Source organism: Myxocyprinus asiaticus, chromosome 22, assembly GCF_019703515.2.
Source record: "Myxocyprinus asiaticus isolate MX2 ecotype Aquarium Trade chromosome 22, UBuf_Myxa_2, whole genome shotgun sequence".
In the NCBI taxonomy this organism is placed as follows: domain Eukaryota; kingdom Metazoa; phylum Chordata; class Actinopteri; order Cypriniformes; family Catostomidae; genus Myxocyprinus; species Myxocyprinus asiaticus.
In genome coordinates, this window is record NC_059365.1 from 7521810 (window position 1) to 7540660 (window position 18851).

The following is an 18851-nucleotide window of genomic DNA, read 5'->3' on the forward strand; positions in this document are numbered from 1 at the left end:
GAGGACCTACTAAGTACTGGGAATTGGGCATTCCAAACTGGGAGAAAAGGGGGTAAAAAAATAAATAAAAAAAAACAATTTTAAATCTAAAAAAAATACCATATCGGTCTACCACTAGTTTTAATGTTCTATATTTTCAGTTTATGCGTTATGCCATCTTTTTGTTTTATTACACTAATAATCACTGATTTTTCTTTGAAGTATTACTTTATCCCTTTATTTTTGCTTCTGTATGTGTGTGTGTAGGTCTGTGAGTGGAAAGAAGTTGTGTTCAAGTTGTTGTCACCCACTTGGCAAAGGTGCTGCTATGATTATTGAGACTCTCAGTCTGTACTTCCACATCCAGTGCTTTAAGGTGTGTACATTTCTTAATATTCATAAAATATTTTTTGGCTAAAAAGAGACTTTGCTTGTCAATGTTTGAACACACCCCCCCCCCACCAATCATTCTGAACATTATTGAATACAACAGATGACGAAGCAATACAAATGTATGTTTGTTTTAAAAACCCTATCATAACACACTCACTGGCTGTATCACATGTTAAAGAGTAGTAGTAATGAATATTAATATTTTTAATGGTCTTCCACAAGTATCTGAACATTGGTTGTTAGCAAAGAAACTTTTCAAAGCATTTTAGAGCATAACAAAGTAAAGCACATGGTACAGATGGGCTGCCACTTAAATGTACTATATATATATATATATATACAGTACATTGAGGTACCTGTGCATAATCAATAAATGAAACAAATCATACATTAAGCTGGGATAGGAGAAAGTATTTTCACATAGAAAAAAATTACACACAAATGCTTTACTGTTCTAAAAAGGAGACGTCAAGGAGGTTAAAAACTGGAGACCAGTTGCTTTATTGTGTGTTGATTATACAATAGAGTGCAACAGTCTGGTTCCGGAAGTACGGATCCCAATAATCTTCTCCATAGTCTAATTAATTTAGAACAACAACTTATAACCCTTTAAAGACAGATGGATCGTGAGCTCCAAGGTTGTTTATGGATGGTATATGCTTCTGTTAAAGCCATCTGTCGACGTATTTATCTTTAATTTTTTTAAATCGTGTTTAATAGCGCTGTTTTTGGTAGAGAACTACACTACCCATGATCTTGAAGGGAAAAGATCCACCAGAGAATCACAGCAAACAAAGCGTACCAAATGAGTTTAGCTGTGCCCACTCACTCCCACTGTGTCGTTCTCCCTACACTCTCAAACTGCTTATATATTTGTATATATATCATCATTATGACGCTGCGGATGGCTGCCTCGGTGTGGAGCTCCTCAGTTCTTTTGTTGTTTTTGTTTGTTTGTCCTGTGTTTAGTAATCTTTTTCCAGTCAGTTTTAACAGAGACGAACTGCTGAACATTCGACAGCATGTACCAGACAATCTTTTCCCGGTTTTCGAATATTCAGACGTTTTGCTAGACATTTTAGTTGGAGGCACATCTCTGCTGTTCAAGAGACGCAGGCGAGGGAGACAAGCCGTTGCGCAGAACCGTCGGGCACAGGAACAGTTTTTTCCCTCAGGCTATCCATCTCATGAACAGTTAAATTGCCCCATTGAGCAATAACTATGTGCAATACACAGTTTAGTCTTTCTTATATTTATCCAACACATCCAACCTCTTCTGCCATTTCATTCCTCTGAAAAAAAAACAAAAAAACATTTGCACTGTATTTGTACGGAAGCCGTGAACCGCAAGGTGGAGAGAAAAAAATTGCGGTGCAAAAAAATAAAAATAAATAGTGTCTCAGTTCCTTCCTAAGTCTTAAATTTTTTTTCTCTCTTCAAAAATTTTTTTTTTTCTCTCTTCAAATATATTTTTTTTCTCTCTTCAAAAAAATGCATGCGGTACCAACCTTGGCCACCAGGTGTCACTATCAGTAAACATGTAATTTTATGCTTTTAATGCTTTCTCTGTAGCTATATAGCTGAATAATACATTTATTATTTATTTAAGGGTTTGCAAACCTTAATCAAGACAAAATCAGGTTACATATGTTTGATATGGCATTTGTTGTCGAGTAACAACTGGAGTTATTTTTTTGTTTGAGATTGTTGGTCTTTCTAAACCATCTATGCCGTTTGCTCAGTGTTACAAAACGGGAAACATGGGGAGATTATTATTATGTCTGTCCTTTTGAAGTGTTAGGGGTACATCTGGTAATTTTAATATTGTTGTAAGTAATCTCATTTCTAAATGAAAAGATCATTTATAAATTAAATCCTCGTGACTGAACGGGGATGTCATGTGCAGACTTTCATGGTGGAATTTAATTATAATAATTTATTTTAATATAACAAGTTGTCTATGCTTTTGAAACACACTGTCTACTGCAGAAGTGAAGAGTTCCAGATGAAGAATGTCAAATAAATATCCAAATATTAAAATAACAATTCCTTTAACAATTATAAGCACAATACACATAATTTATAAATGCATTGTAGCCTATATGCATCGTTGACATATGTAACACCTGATAACAACATATCAAACATATGTAACCTGATTTTGTCTTGATTGAGGTTTGCAAAAAAATAAAAATATTTTGGAAAATGTAAAAATAATAATCTCTTAATTTGAGTGGCTCAAAATAATCTCCAGACTGGGCTGCACAGAAATGATTATGAAGAATTTGGATTTTCGCCTTTGTTTAAAAGTAACAGCACTGTAAAGTTAACAAGGTCGATGTGAAGCAGGAAGTGAGGCTGTGTCTTAAGGTTCATACGGTTGGTGTTTATGGATTCCATGGTCATGAGGATTTCAGCGATACCATTTTTTCTCACACTGCCTGTATTGCCTCGCTGCTATTTTGAATTTTATGATAAAGTGATGTATCTTTTGAACGCTATGTCAGATTGAAAAAATGTTAAAAAAAATGGTATGCATCATCGATATCATGTCCTGAGGGTACACATGCGTTTTGGAGACAACAGCACTTATAGTTCAAAAGATAACACCTTTTTGTGCTGACTCTAGCCTTGGCATGTCTCTTTGCCATTGATGGAACATGTAAACTTAGTGGCGCCGTGTGTAAAATTCTTGACTACAGTTCCAAAGGTCGTGGGTTAGATCCCCACCTAGGTCTTACAGCTGAATTTTTATTGCACTGGAGGTCTTTGTATTGTGCTTACTTAATAGTTGCAGGGCTTATCCCCAATAATTTTTGCTTGCAGGTATTGTTATTGTTCCTTTTCTTTTTTTCTCCACAATAGAAAAAATATATTTGGCACACTGATAGGGTTTTTTATGAATAGCCCTTATACCAGGTGTGGGAATGTTGTGATTCACCTTGGAGCTGGTTGGTTTTGTTCATGGCTTAGATCTTGTTTATGAAATCCCTATGGAAAACATGAATAGGAAAATACTTAAAGAACCAAGATGGAAAAAGTGGGCGGGCACTGTTGTGTTTTATTACAGCAGTTTATTGAATTTTCAGTCCAATTTTCATACAATAAAGTCTTTGTAAATTGTCATTTCTCTCTTTCTCTGTCTCTCTCTCTCTCTCTCTCTCTCTCTCTCTCTCTTAATTTAATTTATTACATTTCTCTATCACTCACAATATTATCAATTCATTTAAAAAAACTTTCTCTCTCTTTGTAAGTGTGGAATCTGTAAGGGCCAGTTGGGTGACACCAGTACAGGAACAGATGTGCGGATCAGAAATGGTCTACTCAACTGCAATCAGTGCTATATCCGCTCCCGCTGTGAGTCTCACACACACACAAATCTCTCTCTCACTCTCCTTCTATTACTGTTTATTAAAATGTAACAAATGAGGAAACAAAAATAATCATGACATATTCCCAACTCTGGAAATGTCATATACAATATTAGTAACACAGTACAGGAAGTCATTACAACAAACCTTTTAAAAATGGTTAGATATCTTGAATCCAGTTTGCAGTTCATTGTTAATATATCATTGTCTTTTAATTTCTCTTTCAGCTGCTGGTCAGCCCACTACCTTGTGAACTGTCTGATTTGGGAGCATAAGAAATCTACCCATAATACTCACACCTTCATTACTCACAATGTTCACTTACAGTATGTGAACACAAGCACATTTAAAATCAAACCACTTCAACATCTTCAAGTTGGGTTTTCCAGAGTTTTTCTTTTTCCAAAACTAAATGTGAGGCTGCCACAAAAAGCATGTGATTGTAGTGAAAACCATGTTACACATTTTCAAGTTTCTGACATAACTGACATTGTAACTAGCTAATAAGCCAGTTTATCAGCCAAACAAATAGCATTTAATGCATATGCAGACAAATACAATATATGAGCTGTCTACAGTTTTTGGATGAAATCCAGCTCCCTTTGAATTTCTGTTTAAATCCTGATGCTGCAGAAGTATATCATTTAAAATGCTTTCTTACATTGCAAAGTATTCTGTAATTTCTGTCTCCATTTGTTCCCCAAACACAACTAAGCTACGTAATCTTCCTGACATTCAAAGTGGATTTTTAGATGGCAAATTATCAATGTTTTTACAGTATTGTAGAATAAAGAGTTCCTTAAAGGCATATATCGAAGTTCAATACAAGTTAAAGGAATACTTCACCCAAAAATGAAAACTCTCTCATTATTCACTTACCCTGATGCCATCCCAGGTGTGTATGACTGTCTTTCTTCAGCAGAACACAAATTAAGGTTTTTAGAAGAAGATCCTTATAATGAAAGTACACGGGTGCCAGCACTATGATGGTCCAAAAGTCACATTTAGGCAGCATAAAAGTAATCCATGTACTCCAGTCGATCAATGAATGTCTTCTGAAGAGAATTGATAGGTTTATGTAAGAGTCGATAATTAAAATGTTTTTAACTTTAAATCGCTGCTTCCATCCAAGGGTCTGATGCAGTTTGAAATGGCTGAACTCTCGCGTGACGTTCGTTCATCTGTTGTAAATAAGCACCACTTCCGAATTCTCATGTGAACTTGCCGACGCGCTTACGTCACACTCTGCATCAGCTGCTGGCAAGAAGTGCTTTTTAAAAGTTAATAACATTTTAATTATCAATTTAGTTTTTTTACACTAATGTATCCGTTTGCTTCAGAAGACATTCATTGATCAACTGGAGTCGTGTGGATTACTTTTATGCTGCCTAAATGTGACTTTTGAATTGTCAAAGTGCTGGCATCCATGTATTATAATCTGACAGAGCTTGATCTTCTACAAATCTTAATTTGTGTTCTGCTGAAGAAAGACAGTCATACACATCTGGCATGGCATCAGGGTAAGAGATTAATGAGAGAATTTTCATTTTTGGGTAAACTATTCATTTAAGGTCAATCAAAAGAATTTGTGGCATATGTTGTTTACCAAAAAAAGAATAATAATAATAATAATTTTGACTCAAACCTCTCTCGTTATAAAAAGCAAAAATCAAGGTTACAGTGAAGCACTTACAATGGAAGTGATTGGGGCCAATTTTTGGAGGGTTTGAAGGCAGAAATATGAAGCTTATATTTTTTTTAAAGCAACTAAATAGTTTAAATCGTTTTAAATCATCACGGCAAAGAATTTGTAAAATTGGATAACTTTAAACTTTACTCTTAATATCTTAAAATCATGTTAACACATATATTGTTTACCTTTTGTGGCTATACTTCTGGAACAGTGAGTATTATAATGTTTACGGATTGGCCCCATTCACTCTCATTGTAAGTTCCTCACTGTAACTGTCATTTTTGCTTTTTTAAAGAAAAGGATGGACAAGTCGAAAAAAACATTTTGGTAATCAACCTTTATGACATAAATGCTGTCGATTGAGCTTAACTTGTATTGAAGCCAGAATATTCATTTAATAACAAATGTCAAAGCTGTAACTGACTTAATTCCTATTTGCAAGTTCTAATGTCTTGATTCTGAAACCATAACATGTTAGCATCTGTAGTGCCTAAAGATGAACGATATTTCATTGTAAGAACACAGTCACTATACCCATGATCATTTATTGGAGCAAAGTATGTATTTTTGTACATAAAAAGTAAATTTGGGCTGATAAAACTAATGCATGTAACCAGATTGCTGGTTCATATCAAAACTGCTGCTGCTTTCACACAAATCGGCAAGTCATTCAAAGTTATTTTACTCTAAATAGATGGTTTGGAATGTTGTTGCACTGAAACAGTGTGCCTTAGGAGAGACGCAAAGTCTGTACAAGAGACTTAAAGAGAAGTGTTCGTATTCAAAGACTGTTTCTATGCTGATATGAAAGAACAGAATATTTTTGGGCATGTTTGATGATATGAAACAAGTTGCACCTTGCTCTTTAAAATTGTGAGGTCTAGCCCTAGGTCTAATTATTTCGGTTTTGCCCTTTTCACAGCACATTGTACATAATTTGTCTGAGCAATTGTATTATGCAAGGTTTATTTGAAATGTATGGTCCATACCACAGTACGTTTCTGAACATAACAATTCTTCTTAAATCCAAAATTTGGATTGGCTAAAAAGAGACTTTGCTTGTCAATGTTTGAACACCCCCCCCCCAATCATTCTGAACATTATTGAATACAACAGATGACGAAGCAATACAAAGCAATGTATGTTTGTTTTAAAAACCCTATCATAACACACTCACTGGCTGTATCACATGTTAAAGAGTAGTAGTAATGAATGTTAGCTCATTCATTATATTTACCTGACCAAAAAGGCATGTGAAGGTTTTTGGTATCTTCAATTCATCATCTTTTTTACTTTTAAAACAGTTTGATAATGTGGGCTATTTAACCTTCTTCATAACTGATTTATTTAGTCACTGTTTCTCTGCTTCGGATCTGGTCATGTATTTCATGTTTAATTTGACATAACTTTAGGTTGACACAGGGCCAAGGCATTCGCCAGGCAAGTTATATGTTGTTTAGTAGCTAAAATAGTTACCTTGGAAAGTATATATTAAATCTAAGGTATATTTATTGTGTTATTCAAATCTACACTATCCAAAAATAGATTAATTTGATGTTCAAATGCAACAGCTTTTCAGTATACTGTATGTTTATAAATAAAATACTGAAAAATGTAATCGAGGTCTTGTTCCTGTGTTTCTCAGGCCTGAAATGTTTTAAATCAGTGTGTGTATTATATTAATACAGTTATGCGAATATCAGCAAAAGGAGCCGATCAAACTATTCTTTGGAAAGCATGTTGTGAATTGAAAAATTAAAACTACTCTCACCACAGATTGCATGATTTAAGGACTAATTATTGTTTTTTCTGACATAGAATACATTGAAATAATAACACAGTTTCCAGCAACAATCCAACTGGATTTGGATCATATCAACAGATTACCTACTTTTACATTACCTTCATAATCAAGGCAGACAAGCAGCACTTCTTGCAAATAAATTCCAGTGAACTTCACTGTTTGTGTTCCAGTGAAGGAATCGCTGACCTTCCCTACAGAATTTCTGTTTACAATATTTTTTAAATATCTGCTCTTTGATGTAACCAAGGTAAAAAATGTTTAATCCACACACAAAATTTCAGAGGACTGCTTATTCACCAATACTCAAACAATATTTACTTGAATTAATGAGAGCAAGTATAGTCCTAATTTGATCACTTCATAAGAAGGCACTTAAAGCAGATATACTTACTGTTAATTATTTCAAAACTGGCTATTTTTAATTAACACAAATATTAGTTTGAAGGGCTTAAAGATTGAGCTTAAAGGGATACAGTAGTTTACCCAAAAATGAAAATTCTCTCATCATGTACTCACCTCATGCCATCCCAGATGTGTATGACTTTCTTTTTTCTACTGAAAGCAAACAAAGATTTTTAGATGAATATTTAAGCTCTGTAGAGCCATACAAAGCAAGTGAATAGTGACCAGAACTCCAAAAGCTCCAAAAAAGGAAGCATAAAATTAATCCATACGACTCCAGTGGTTAAATCCTCTGAAGCGATAATGATAGTTGTGGGTGTGAACAAACCAAACTGTAACTCCTTTTCCACTGTACATCTTGCCATTGCAGTCTCTAGGCACAATCATGATTCCAAGCTCGATTACACTACAGAGGGCTAGATGGCACTATAGGATGTGTAATTGAGCTTGAAATCATGATCGCCAAGGAGACTACTGTCAAGATGTTCAGTGAAAAAGTATTTATATTTTGGTCTGTTTTCACCCCAAACCAACTGAATCTCTTCTGAAGACATTAATTAAACCACTGAAGTCCATTTTGGAGCTTTTGGAGGTCTGGTCACCATTCACTTGCATTGTATGGACCTACAGAGATGAGATATTCTTCTAAAAATCTTTGTTTGTGTTCTACAGACGAAAGAAAGTCATATATATATCTGGAATGGCATGAGGGTGAGTATCCCTTTAATAAGATGATTATGAGCCTATATTTACTCATGTGATTAACAGGTGAACATGCTTTCCTCTGAAGTTTCTTTTGGACGCTAGAAAATGACCTTGAAATCAGCATACAAATATCCGTAAAATTACTATCAATGAAGGTAAATCTGGCTGCAAACATGTAATCTTTGCCATATATTTGTAAAGCATTTTGTCAATAAAAATTGTATCTACATATCTGATATCCCTATCAGTAAAGTCCAATTGAAAGTGATCATGTGCCCAATACTTACAGTAAGCCTACCACCTATGTGAAGGCATTCCATTGCTCACTTTCTTTTGGAACGATCCTACAAATACAATTTGGATGAATACAGGTAAAGTGGGATATTCTGTGTATATTCCTCCATTATTAGAAATCAGCATTCTGTTCCTAAACTAGTATGTGACTACTTAATGTTGCCATTTGGACCATATTTTAAAAGCAACACAAATGATAAATTATCACACAGTGTCCTACTTTACTTGTTTTCACCCATATTGCTCCCTCCCGCAGAGACTTTCAAGAGTGTGAAACTTACATTTGGAATTGACTGTCTATCTCCTGGGTGTTCTGAGCTCTTCTTCTGTTGTCTGATAATAAAAAACAAACAAACATCAAAATAATTAAAATCCTCTTGTATATAAATGATATTGTTGTGATCAGTATGTTTCTGGTCATATTGTGAATCATCAGATTGTGAAAAATGTTTAAAAACTCACCAGCTCTCCTTTCACAGATGATCTGAAGCAGAATAACAGTAGGAGTAGTTACTGCTGCAATCTCAACGATAATTATAATCACTGCAGGAAAGAGACACAGACACATTCAGGTAGAGGTTACATCACAAGAGAATAAACAAACTGAATCCATGAAACTCTGTATGACCTTTTTGTTCAAATGAAATCAAATGAAAATGAACCAATATTATCAAACAAATGGTGCACAGTTATCAGTTTAATGTACTGCTGTGTTTCATTTCATACCACTGAGTAATAATCTCCTAGATGTTTTAATGTCTGCTGAATTGCCAAAGAGGGAAAAAAAAAGAGTTGCGTCAGGCAAATGTTGAAATAATATAGTAACACAAGATATATTTGGTATATATAGTGAACACATATTAATATTGCATGAACGCATAGATATATTAGTTATTTTGAGATACTGATTATAGAGGTATATTCATCTAGCATGTTAACCTAACCCATTAAAGTAACCTGTGGTCTATTAGCATTATTTGTCTTTAATCTGAAGGTTTTGAAAAGAAGAAAGGTATTGCCATGAAAAAAGAAATACATTCACACTGTCTGTTCGAGAGAAACTTTTCTGACATAGAATTATATTGGGGTTCGTCAGTTTTCTTACCCAAATACTTGACAGTATAGCTGACTGAGGTCTTCACGTCAGTTCCTTCAGTAATCTGACATCTCCACTCTCTGTTGTTGTCTTCATTCAGGAGTGTTGTAGTCAGAGTGATGTTACAGTGTTCTGGAGAGGATGATATCTGATATCTGGAGTCTGTTTGCAGATCAACACCAGATTCATTCACCCAGACCAGTTTAAATCCCCTAATACACAAAGCATGACTATCAATTGAATATAATTGACAGGAGAGAGTCACAGAGCTGCCTGGTCTTATCTCAGAGAAATATCAGTCCCAGCAGATATACAGTATATGACACTTATCAGCCATTTTCTGTCTCATTCCTCCTCTTTTCACTATTTATTTCTGATTCTTCCTTTTAAATCTTCAGCACTTCCTGTGGTCATTAATTTCCTGTGATCAGACCAACAGAGTGTTGGTCCTGAAATCGTGCAACTGGTGCATGACAGAGAAGTGCTGGACCTGCACCATATATTGATAAATGAATGATACAATATTTATTTTACCAAAGATCTGTTAAGAAAAAGATATATTATTCAAGAAACTGAAGATAACTATATAACTGAAAGAGTGAACATGTTCATTGCCTAACTTCTGCAGTTCTATACAGAATAATAACTATATTATTGCAAAATTAATAGCTGATATTAAATCAGTCTACAATCAATGAGAAATAAACAATTTCTCAATTGTAAAAAAAATGACGAATTCATTTAGCAGACATTTTCAAAGCAACTTTCAAATGAAGAAGTTGTAACACACGTGCTGATGCATTGGGACACATCAACAACAATGATGTAACCAGTCAGAGGGTATTTCGGGTCTTTCAACATCCAGGGCTATTATATAGTTTCTAAATTTTCAATAGTTATTTATATATATATATATATATATATATATATATATATATATATATATATATATATATATATATATTTTTTTTTTTTTTTTTTTTTTTTTTGGCTTTACTTTGGTTCTCAGTTCGTTTTAATGCAGCACAAAACTTTTAATTTCATTTGTGTTTTTTGTTTTTATTCAGATTTTCTTTATTAACTCTTGTCTTGTGTTTGTTTTGTGCTAACACATTTTGTGTTCCTGGTCAAAAATGACCGGCCCACTAAGATTGTTTATAAATCTCTCATAATGCATATATTATCACATAATATTGCATTAGATCTTTTTATCAACTTCTTTGTTAGTAATTATGACAGGTTGTGTACTCCTTTTCTGAAGATATTTAATATATATATATATATATATTATTATTATTATTATTATTATTTTATTTTATTAATTTTTTTTTTGATTGATAGAAGAATTTATTGTACTGAGCTCATACCAGGCTAGTGGGGGGCACAACCTGCAGAAAATAATAAAAAAAACAAGAATAATTATGTAATAAATTAATAACCACTTGCTTGCAAAATAGGTGTCATTTTAAAGCTTCGAATCTGGACTTTACAATGCATATAGCTGATCCTACCAATTCTTAAATAATGTTTTTTAATTTGCTGGCAAATAAGAATTGCTTCGTTCTCATCATTTGCAAATTTGTTATCACAACAATTATATTCAGAGTTGGTAAAACCATAAAAAAGATGAGATAGTCATGTGTTATATGTATTGTTGGAAAGATCTCAATTTGTAGAATGCTATGAGTGAATTTGTTTCGCTCAGAGACCAAACTGCAGTCAGTTTTAGTGTAGGAAATTCCCATAGATACACATAAATACAATGAACAGGAGTGTCTTTTTTGTCACGTTTTTCCTTATTACTTCCTGAAACATACATATAACATAGACAATCACATATGGTAACTTACAGCAGACTATCCCGATTCAAACGAGCCCAAACACAACATAATATGATGAGTAGATCTTTAAATATTCCTCAAAGAGTTTACATGGAAAGACAATGCACAAAAGGGCACTCAACACACGTGTGTGTGTGTGTGTGTGTGTGTGTGTGTGTGTGTGTGTGTGTGTGTGTGTGTGTGTGTGTGTGTGTGTTGTGTGTGTGCGTGGGCGGGTTTGGGTGGTTTATGAGGACATTTTTTTTAGGTTACAAACTGGTAATTACAAGGGTATTATGCTATAAATGTGGTTTATGAGGACATTTCTAGTGTCCCCATAATTCAGATCACTTAAAAAAACATACTAAACGATGTTTTTTAATGTAAAAATGCAGAAAGGTTTTTGTGAGGGTTAGGTTTTGGGTTAGGGGATAGAATCTATAGGTTGTACAGTACAAAAATCATTATGTCTATGGAGAGTCCTCATAAGGATAGCCACACTAACGTGTGTGTGTGTGTGTGTGTGTGTGTGTGTGTGTGTGTGTGTGTGTGTGTGTATGTTCCCAACTTGTTTGGCATGCTATGTAGCCTACCTACGCAGGTATATTATTTCAAATTGTTTTATACACTTGAAAAAGCTGTAATATTGTGGTTGGGTTATTGTCTTTTTGTCAGATATTAAACCTATTTATTTACTTGAGTTTGTTCTGATATTGTATGTCCAACATGAACAAACAGTAAGATTTGTTTTCACTGGAATAGCCAATTAACCCCGTTAATTAAAAGGATGAAAAGTGTCAAAGGCCAGTCTTGCACTAGTCCGTTTTAGAGGATTCTACTTGCTCATTAATAATTAGACATTTAAAAATAAATTAATAAAGAATAAAGTTAATTAATTGGCTTGATTATAATATTTAGCGTGAATTAGCAAATTAGACTGACTCAGACATTAAAATGTTGTACCGGGTTCCGGGTGTGATAACAGCTTATGTCGACAGAGGGCGCTGAACCCCAACTCAAATGCTTCACTGACCCCACCCATTTCAAAGGCAGTTTTGATGTTTTGCATTCCCTGTTTTATTCTCCCCTGAATATTATCCTTGTAAAATGTACTTTTGTTTGCATTTGCATGTGTCTGTGGGAAGATGTGTTTAAGATGCGTCATTACCCACTATGTAGGCTAATGGGGGAGCCACTGAGACTCGTGTCCCTCTCTGCTTACATACTTGTGTAGGCTTGTGTTTGTGACAAACACAGAGAGATAAATGAAGATGAGACAGTGTATGGTTAATATAAACTTCTGTATATTTCTCTTCTTCTACTTCTACTTCTACTTCTTTTTCTTCTTTGTTCTCCCCGCCATCTCCTAATTGACGGACATCTCCCTTGTCTGACTGTGCTCTCAGTAGTTACTCTTATTCCAATTGTGTATCCATCCTGTAACTAGAACATAAGATAGGCCTATATTCCTCTCTGATACATTTTAATGCATGATCCGATACTATATTGCCTACGGAAAGCAAATGAGCTTTTAATGATTTCATCTGAACTCAGGATGCATTGATTTTGGATCAGGAGATACCTTCAGAGTGTCTGGTACCTACGATCCTCACTTCATCAACCAACATGACAATGAATAAAAGACCTTATAGGCTTACAAGTTCACTTTTGGTTGTAATAGCTGCAAAAAATACTTAGATTTTTTAATTCCTAGATTAAATATTGCTGTAATGAATGGACTGAACCATTATCTCTTCATTTTAAGTTCCTAAACACTTATGACAGAAAATAATGGACAAATCTTTGCAACTGACTGTCAGATATGCATTTTATAAGAAGTATATAAATTAGCTCAAACAAAATGCCAGCGATCTGCAGAGAACACTTTGGAAAAAGGAATGCAATTTTATAGTACTTATTTTTCATATTGGATTGACCGGAATACACATAACTCTGCTTTTTAATCCGTTTCGCCCAAAGTTGAATTATTAAGATTTGATACAATAAGAGGTCAATATCCATCTTGTCTCTCGACGGAAGTTATTTTTACTCGAAAGATAGGCCTATGTGTTGTTGCTCTACCGAGTTACACATTGCTTACACAAATAAAGAAAAAGACTGCTACATAAAAAGACTGTCATTCCAATATATTTTTTAACTATTCTCTATTCTGAATTTCATTCCAGAATGTTGAAATAGGCCTGACGTGAGACAAGAATGACGGCCAAAATGGCCTAATATAATTTGTTATTGTAGTTTGATGTTATTACTCTCATATTACAGTGCAATAAACGAGACTCCGTCCGATCCACTTGGTCATATCGTACCAATCCTGCTACTTTATAGCACATCGTGCGGACTTAATTTGAAAAATCAAATTGATTCTGTTGTTATAGTAGAGATATCTGTTAATATGCCTGTCTTCTATAACTACCTATGTAGACGGCAAACAAAATATGTAGAAGGATGAATTGTTAACTTAGTTTGCATCTAATTTGGACCTTTGTAGCAGTGTCCGAACAGTGTGTTTATAATAATCACAGCATCCCACTTCTTTCAATGTCATGGCATGATGATTTACCGCAGGGAATCAGTATTAAAAACGATGCGTCGTGCGCTGCTGTCCAAGGTGCTGAATTGGACGTCAAACGCTGCTAATCCGCTTAAAATTCTTTCGAATTATTAATCAGAAGATATTTAAGACTGTCTTTACTGTTACGATCCTTCAGCCCATTCGTCGACAGAATAGCAAGCCTCAATGCTATTTCAGATTTAGCCAGAAATGCAACATGATAATTAAAAGAGGAAACTAGACAAGATTATTTTCAGCATCATAATTGTTTTTATAACAGCCATGTCAATGGTACACCTGAAAAACTATGTGCACATGTAGAAATATTTCCTTCTTAAATATAAGCATCCATTACCTACATATAAATAATTCTCAAAACCTGGACAAAAAACGTGTTACATTATGATCACAAAATAGGTGAAATCATTATCAAATTCGACGGAGAAGACAACATGCAAATAATATAGAAAAGAAATACAATGTTTTGCATCCATTCCCTTTTCCCTCAAAAGAATGCGCCAGTTGTAACTTGTAAAACATTATAAAGACTCAGTGAACTACAAGGGGGGATATGGTCTATGTTTATCTAGGACGTCAATACGTTTTAACACTATACAATTTGAGCCACAGAAACACAGCTGTAGAAAGACACACAAAACGTTTACGTATTTCTGTCAACAGTGAAGTACGTACTTGTGCCATTTCGAAGAACAATTTGCATTCGATTAACAGTAAATATGTAGATGAACGTTTGCAGAGCCCCTGGCTCTAAGGCTTGGTAAATTTATAGGTAAAAATATATATAACAGGGTGCCTCGTTTGGCAGTATTCTGTAATACAGACATGTAACTCACGCTATTGGTGCGTTTAGAGTCAATGTAAACAAATGATTATGGCGCCAAGATATAATGACAGGTATAATGACATTGAATAATGTCATACATTGTATCGTCATGAGTCCTTGGTGAATGTTCTTTGCAGCAGGAGCACTCATTGCAGTCTATCGAATAATAGTGAATTCTTCAGAAATGAATGACGACCACAGCCAAAACAAAAAAGTCCGGATAAGGTCAAAATGATAACATAATATTTGTCATAGAATTCAATCCAGCTTGTGGTGTAAACCAATGGCATCGAAAGTTGTCGATCAGAGTTTTTTTGTTTTGTTTTATTTTGTTTGTCTCTTTTTCAACAGTGAGTAGAGATTCTGCTCTCTCTCCTTCTTTTGGCATTCTCCTCTTTTTCATCAGTCACTTGAGTAAACACTTGTTTGTTTGTTGAATCTTACTGTCGTTGCTTTCTTTCTGCATCAAGCGCTAACTCAGAACATGCTGGTCTTTACTAAAGTGGCTTTGGCTCCGTTCTGTCTTTGTAATGAGGACAGCACACTAGCGAACGGTCCGCCCAGAGAGTCCGGAATAGAGGTGATGGTGCCCGGGGCTGTGGCCCAGCCTTGACTTGGCGCAGTGCCTCCCATAACGGCCACTGACGTCTTCACCTGTTCAACCGTCCCGTTCCCTGTGGCGTTGACCTGTCCGCCGGTGGGACTCGGTCCACCACAGTTGGAAGTAGGATTCGGGTTAGGCCCGGGTCCACCAGTGCTGTCTGGATCGGTAGCTTTTGCCTCTTTGCTGTCCTCCTCTCGCGAGTCTGATTTTTTCCCTGATCCGTTCTTTGCTGCAGCAGCTGCGGCGGCAGCGGCGCGCTCTTGTTTGCGAAATTTGGCGCGCCTGTTTTGGAACCATACCTGCAGAACGAACAAACACATTTTTGGTCACACTTAAATCAATTAATGTTTTTATTTTTTATTTTTTATTATGTGAACATTCATTATATTATTATATAAATGTCAGTATTGTTATTATAATTATTGAAATAAATTATAAGTACATGCAGTAGGTGTAGTAGTATGGACATTTTTTAAATCAGCCAAAAAAAAAACAAAAAAAAACAAAAAAATTTTTTTAAATAAAAACGTGTTGTTTAGGCTACATAAAACTATTGAGCCAATGTCAATAAATCATTTTCATGTTTTCTGGCCTAAATTGAGGAAATCCTCGAAATCAGTAGATGGTATCGCACCTGTACTCTAGCCTCAGTGAGATCAATCTTTAGCGCGAGCTCCTCCCGTGTGTAAATGTCTGGATAGTGAGTCTCAGCGAACACGCGCTCCAGCTCCTTGAGCTGCGCGCTGGTGAAAGTTGTCCGAATGCGCCTCTGCTTCCGCTTCTCATTCAAACCTCCGTGGTCGGTGAACAGCTTGTAGGGAACTGTCCATATAAGCCATAAGTCAGTTGTTAGTCATTTGTGAAAAATAAAAATTGAACAAAAACGTTGCTTAAATCTTTGGAAAATCATGCATATTGAAACATGCAACTAGTGGGAATGAAAATGACATTCAAAAATCGTTTCCAAACTAAGTGCATTCAAGGTTTACCTGCGTCATGGTTTGTGTAAGATAAGATCAAATCATGATAAAAGATAATGCCATGAAAATCCTGAGTCAGCTGTAATCCTTTTATCTTTGAAATGCTGCTAATTGAATGTTATTGGAAAGTTGTCATAAATGCTTCTATGTCCTCTTTCGTTGCTACTGTAACTTCAATTCGGTGTCAATAATGAGCTTAAGTCCCTGGTTATTTCATTATTTTCGAAGGTTTATGTCTCATCGCAAAGTAAATAAATTATGCCTATCATTTTGGCAGCTTAAGATAATTTTGTTGGCGGTTAGGGTGTGACTGGGATAGTGTAACCCTGTAACTGAATTACCGCTTGACTGCAATCGCTTCTAACGTGATAAATTCTTTCATTTGTGTAAGCAAATTTCGTTTGGTAAATACTAAACACATTTCCATTTTCGAAAGCAATCAAGGCATCCTATATACCGGGGCCGTGATTCTCGCGTCTCTCTGCAGGCGAACTAAATGGGACTCTGGGCTTACCTGCGGCATACGGACTGCTCTGGTGGTCCCGCAGGGTGCCCAGGCTACAGGAGCCCGGTGTGAGCGACGGGCACCCGGAGGTGGCCCCAAACGTCGTCCTGATGGGATTGTACTGAAAGCCACCGGCTTGGCTGCAGGAGCTGAAGTCCGCATAGGCTGACGCCAGGCTCGATGTGTCCATCCCGGCCATACAGGACTCGTAGGCAGAGGAATTGAGGTAAGAATACTCCATTTTATACATTGAAAAGGCTCAGTGGAGAAGGAATGCTGCACTCCCAAGGAAAAAATGCACACACAAACGTCAAATTCAAATTGGATTAAATTGGCGAGGAGCACATGAAAAAAGCAAGGCAAAATGCGGACGGAGTTGGGGAGCTTGTGACGGCTGAATTTTGACCGCTTTGAATGAGGCTCGTGCCGTGGGTAGATGTGCACTGCTCGGCGCCTGCTCAAAAACTGCCCTCCTTTATAAGAGCTGAGCCTTGTTTTATGAAAAGCCTCCCAAGGAGCCGCCTAGCCCCAGGTCTCTAGAGCATATAGTCCTCATAATAAACTTGGCTCTTTCCGCTTGGACAATAGCACAGCGTTTGGGTCTTATTGCTAGCGCTTTTTTACATGACAATAACTCATCAGTCTGTTGGGCTGGCACTGGGGGATCGGGCTGTCCAACCTCCCTATCATTGATCCCCTGCATCTCTAATTAGAATTTAATACCCCGCCATTACGCGCCAGCCCCCTCCACCACGTATAGCCCTCTCTCTCAGACCGCCATCTTGCCCTTTAATTCAATCACACCACTTGGAAATAATGAAAGTTGGGTGACGATTCTCCCTGATCCAATTTTCCCCGAGCTTTTAAGCCTTTAAAGCGACGGTATACCTTGAGCAGAATTTTTGATAGTATTTCTCCGTCTCCTTTTCTCTTTTCTTATCCACTGCACTGTTTTGGCACTTGTTGTAGAGTTGTAGAGACTATTGTTGTTATCACTGAAGAATGTTACATGCTTAATTTAGCAGGATACTCATAAGCCATGTCATCCTGAAGAATGTAGCTGATAAACGTTATTGAGGGCATTTTTGTGACTCGTTAGCTCTATAATAATAATAATAACAACTTAAAATAATGACTGTAAATCTATTGGACTATGCATTCAGAAATTCAACTTTGGAGCAAAAGTAGGAAAATTACCGCATGCACGAATATTAATTGTAATTAAGTGGTCCAGTTGCTCCAGTTCCATCTTGTCATTTGTAAATAATTTTGCAATTGGTTTTATTGCAGTTATTATTGTTTGAGGGCAAATTAGGTTTAGTCAGTGACAGTAACAAAGTCGTAAAATAGCCTAATCATCAAACCTCTTATCTTTCCAATTTGCCTAAGAACATAATTTTGTTATGGTAACAGGTTTGCTTGCTTTGCACTCATTTCTTGGGGATAGCACAGTATAATTAAGTTATGCGTAATGCAAACGCAAGACTCCTTAAAAAAGTTGAAAATATATAATTAAGCTAAAAATTGGGCTGGAAATTGCATTGAGGCAAAGTTATTAATCAAAGAAGACTGTAAAAAAAACTAGGCCACACCTCACGTTATTCATCTTCTGTGAAGACATGAACAACAAACATTTAACGCTTAAAATAACCGATTATAATATTTTGTAAGGTGGTCATTTGGAAAAGATAACAGGTGCACCTGTGATTACTCACACCAAAATACGAGGAAAAAAGCAGTTATAAAGGCGATCAAAAATAAGGCTGAAAGCGCTTATTATAATTTATGA

The 18851-nt window shown here is 35.7% G+C and overlaps 2 protein-coding genes across 6 annotated transcripts in view; one reads left to right on the top strand and one right to left on the bottom strand.

The window, feature by feature from the left end:
* The window catches only part of LOC127413360 (LIM and calponin homology domains-containing protein 1-like), a 133760-nt gene extending 126590 nt beyond the window's left edge, over positions 1–7170 (top strand). For all 5 annotated transcript variants that reach the window (XM_051650451.1, XM_051650454.1, XM_051650453.1 and 2 more), the window contains 3 exons: positions 247–355; positions 3627–3729; positions 3971–7170. In XM_051650451.1, the coding sequence (XP_051506411.1) occupies positions 247–355; positions 3627–3729; positions 3971–3996 (238 nt within the window). In that variant the 3' untranslated portion in view covers positions 3997–7170. The remainder of the gene's footprint in view (positions 1–246; positions 356–3626; positions 3730–3970) is intronic.
* A 7219-nt stretch (positions 7171–14389) lies between these two features.
* On the bottom strand, positions 14390–17649 carry LOC127413375 (paired mesoderm homeobox protein 2B-like). Its single transcript, XM_051650505.1, has 3 exons — positions 17072–17649; positions 16212–16399; positions 14390–15876 (listed from the first exon to the last, which is right to left on the bottom strand). The coding sequence occupies exons 1-3, from the start codon at positions 17310–17312 to the stop codon at positions 15451–15453; spliced, it is 855 nt and encodes a 284-aa protein (XP_051506465.1). The 5' UTR covers positions 17313–17649; the 3' UTR covers positions 14390–15450.
* Between the last annotated feature and the right edge of the window lie 1202 nt (positions 17650–18851).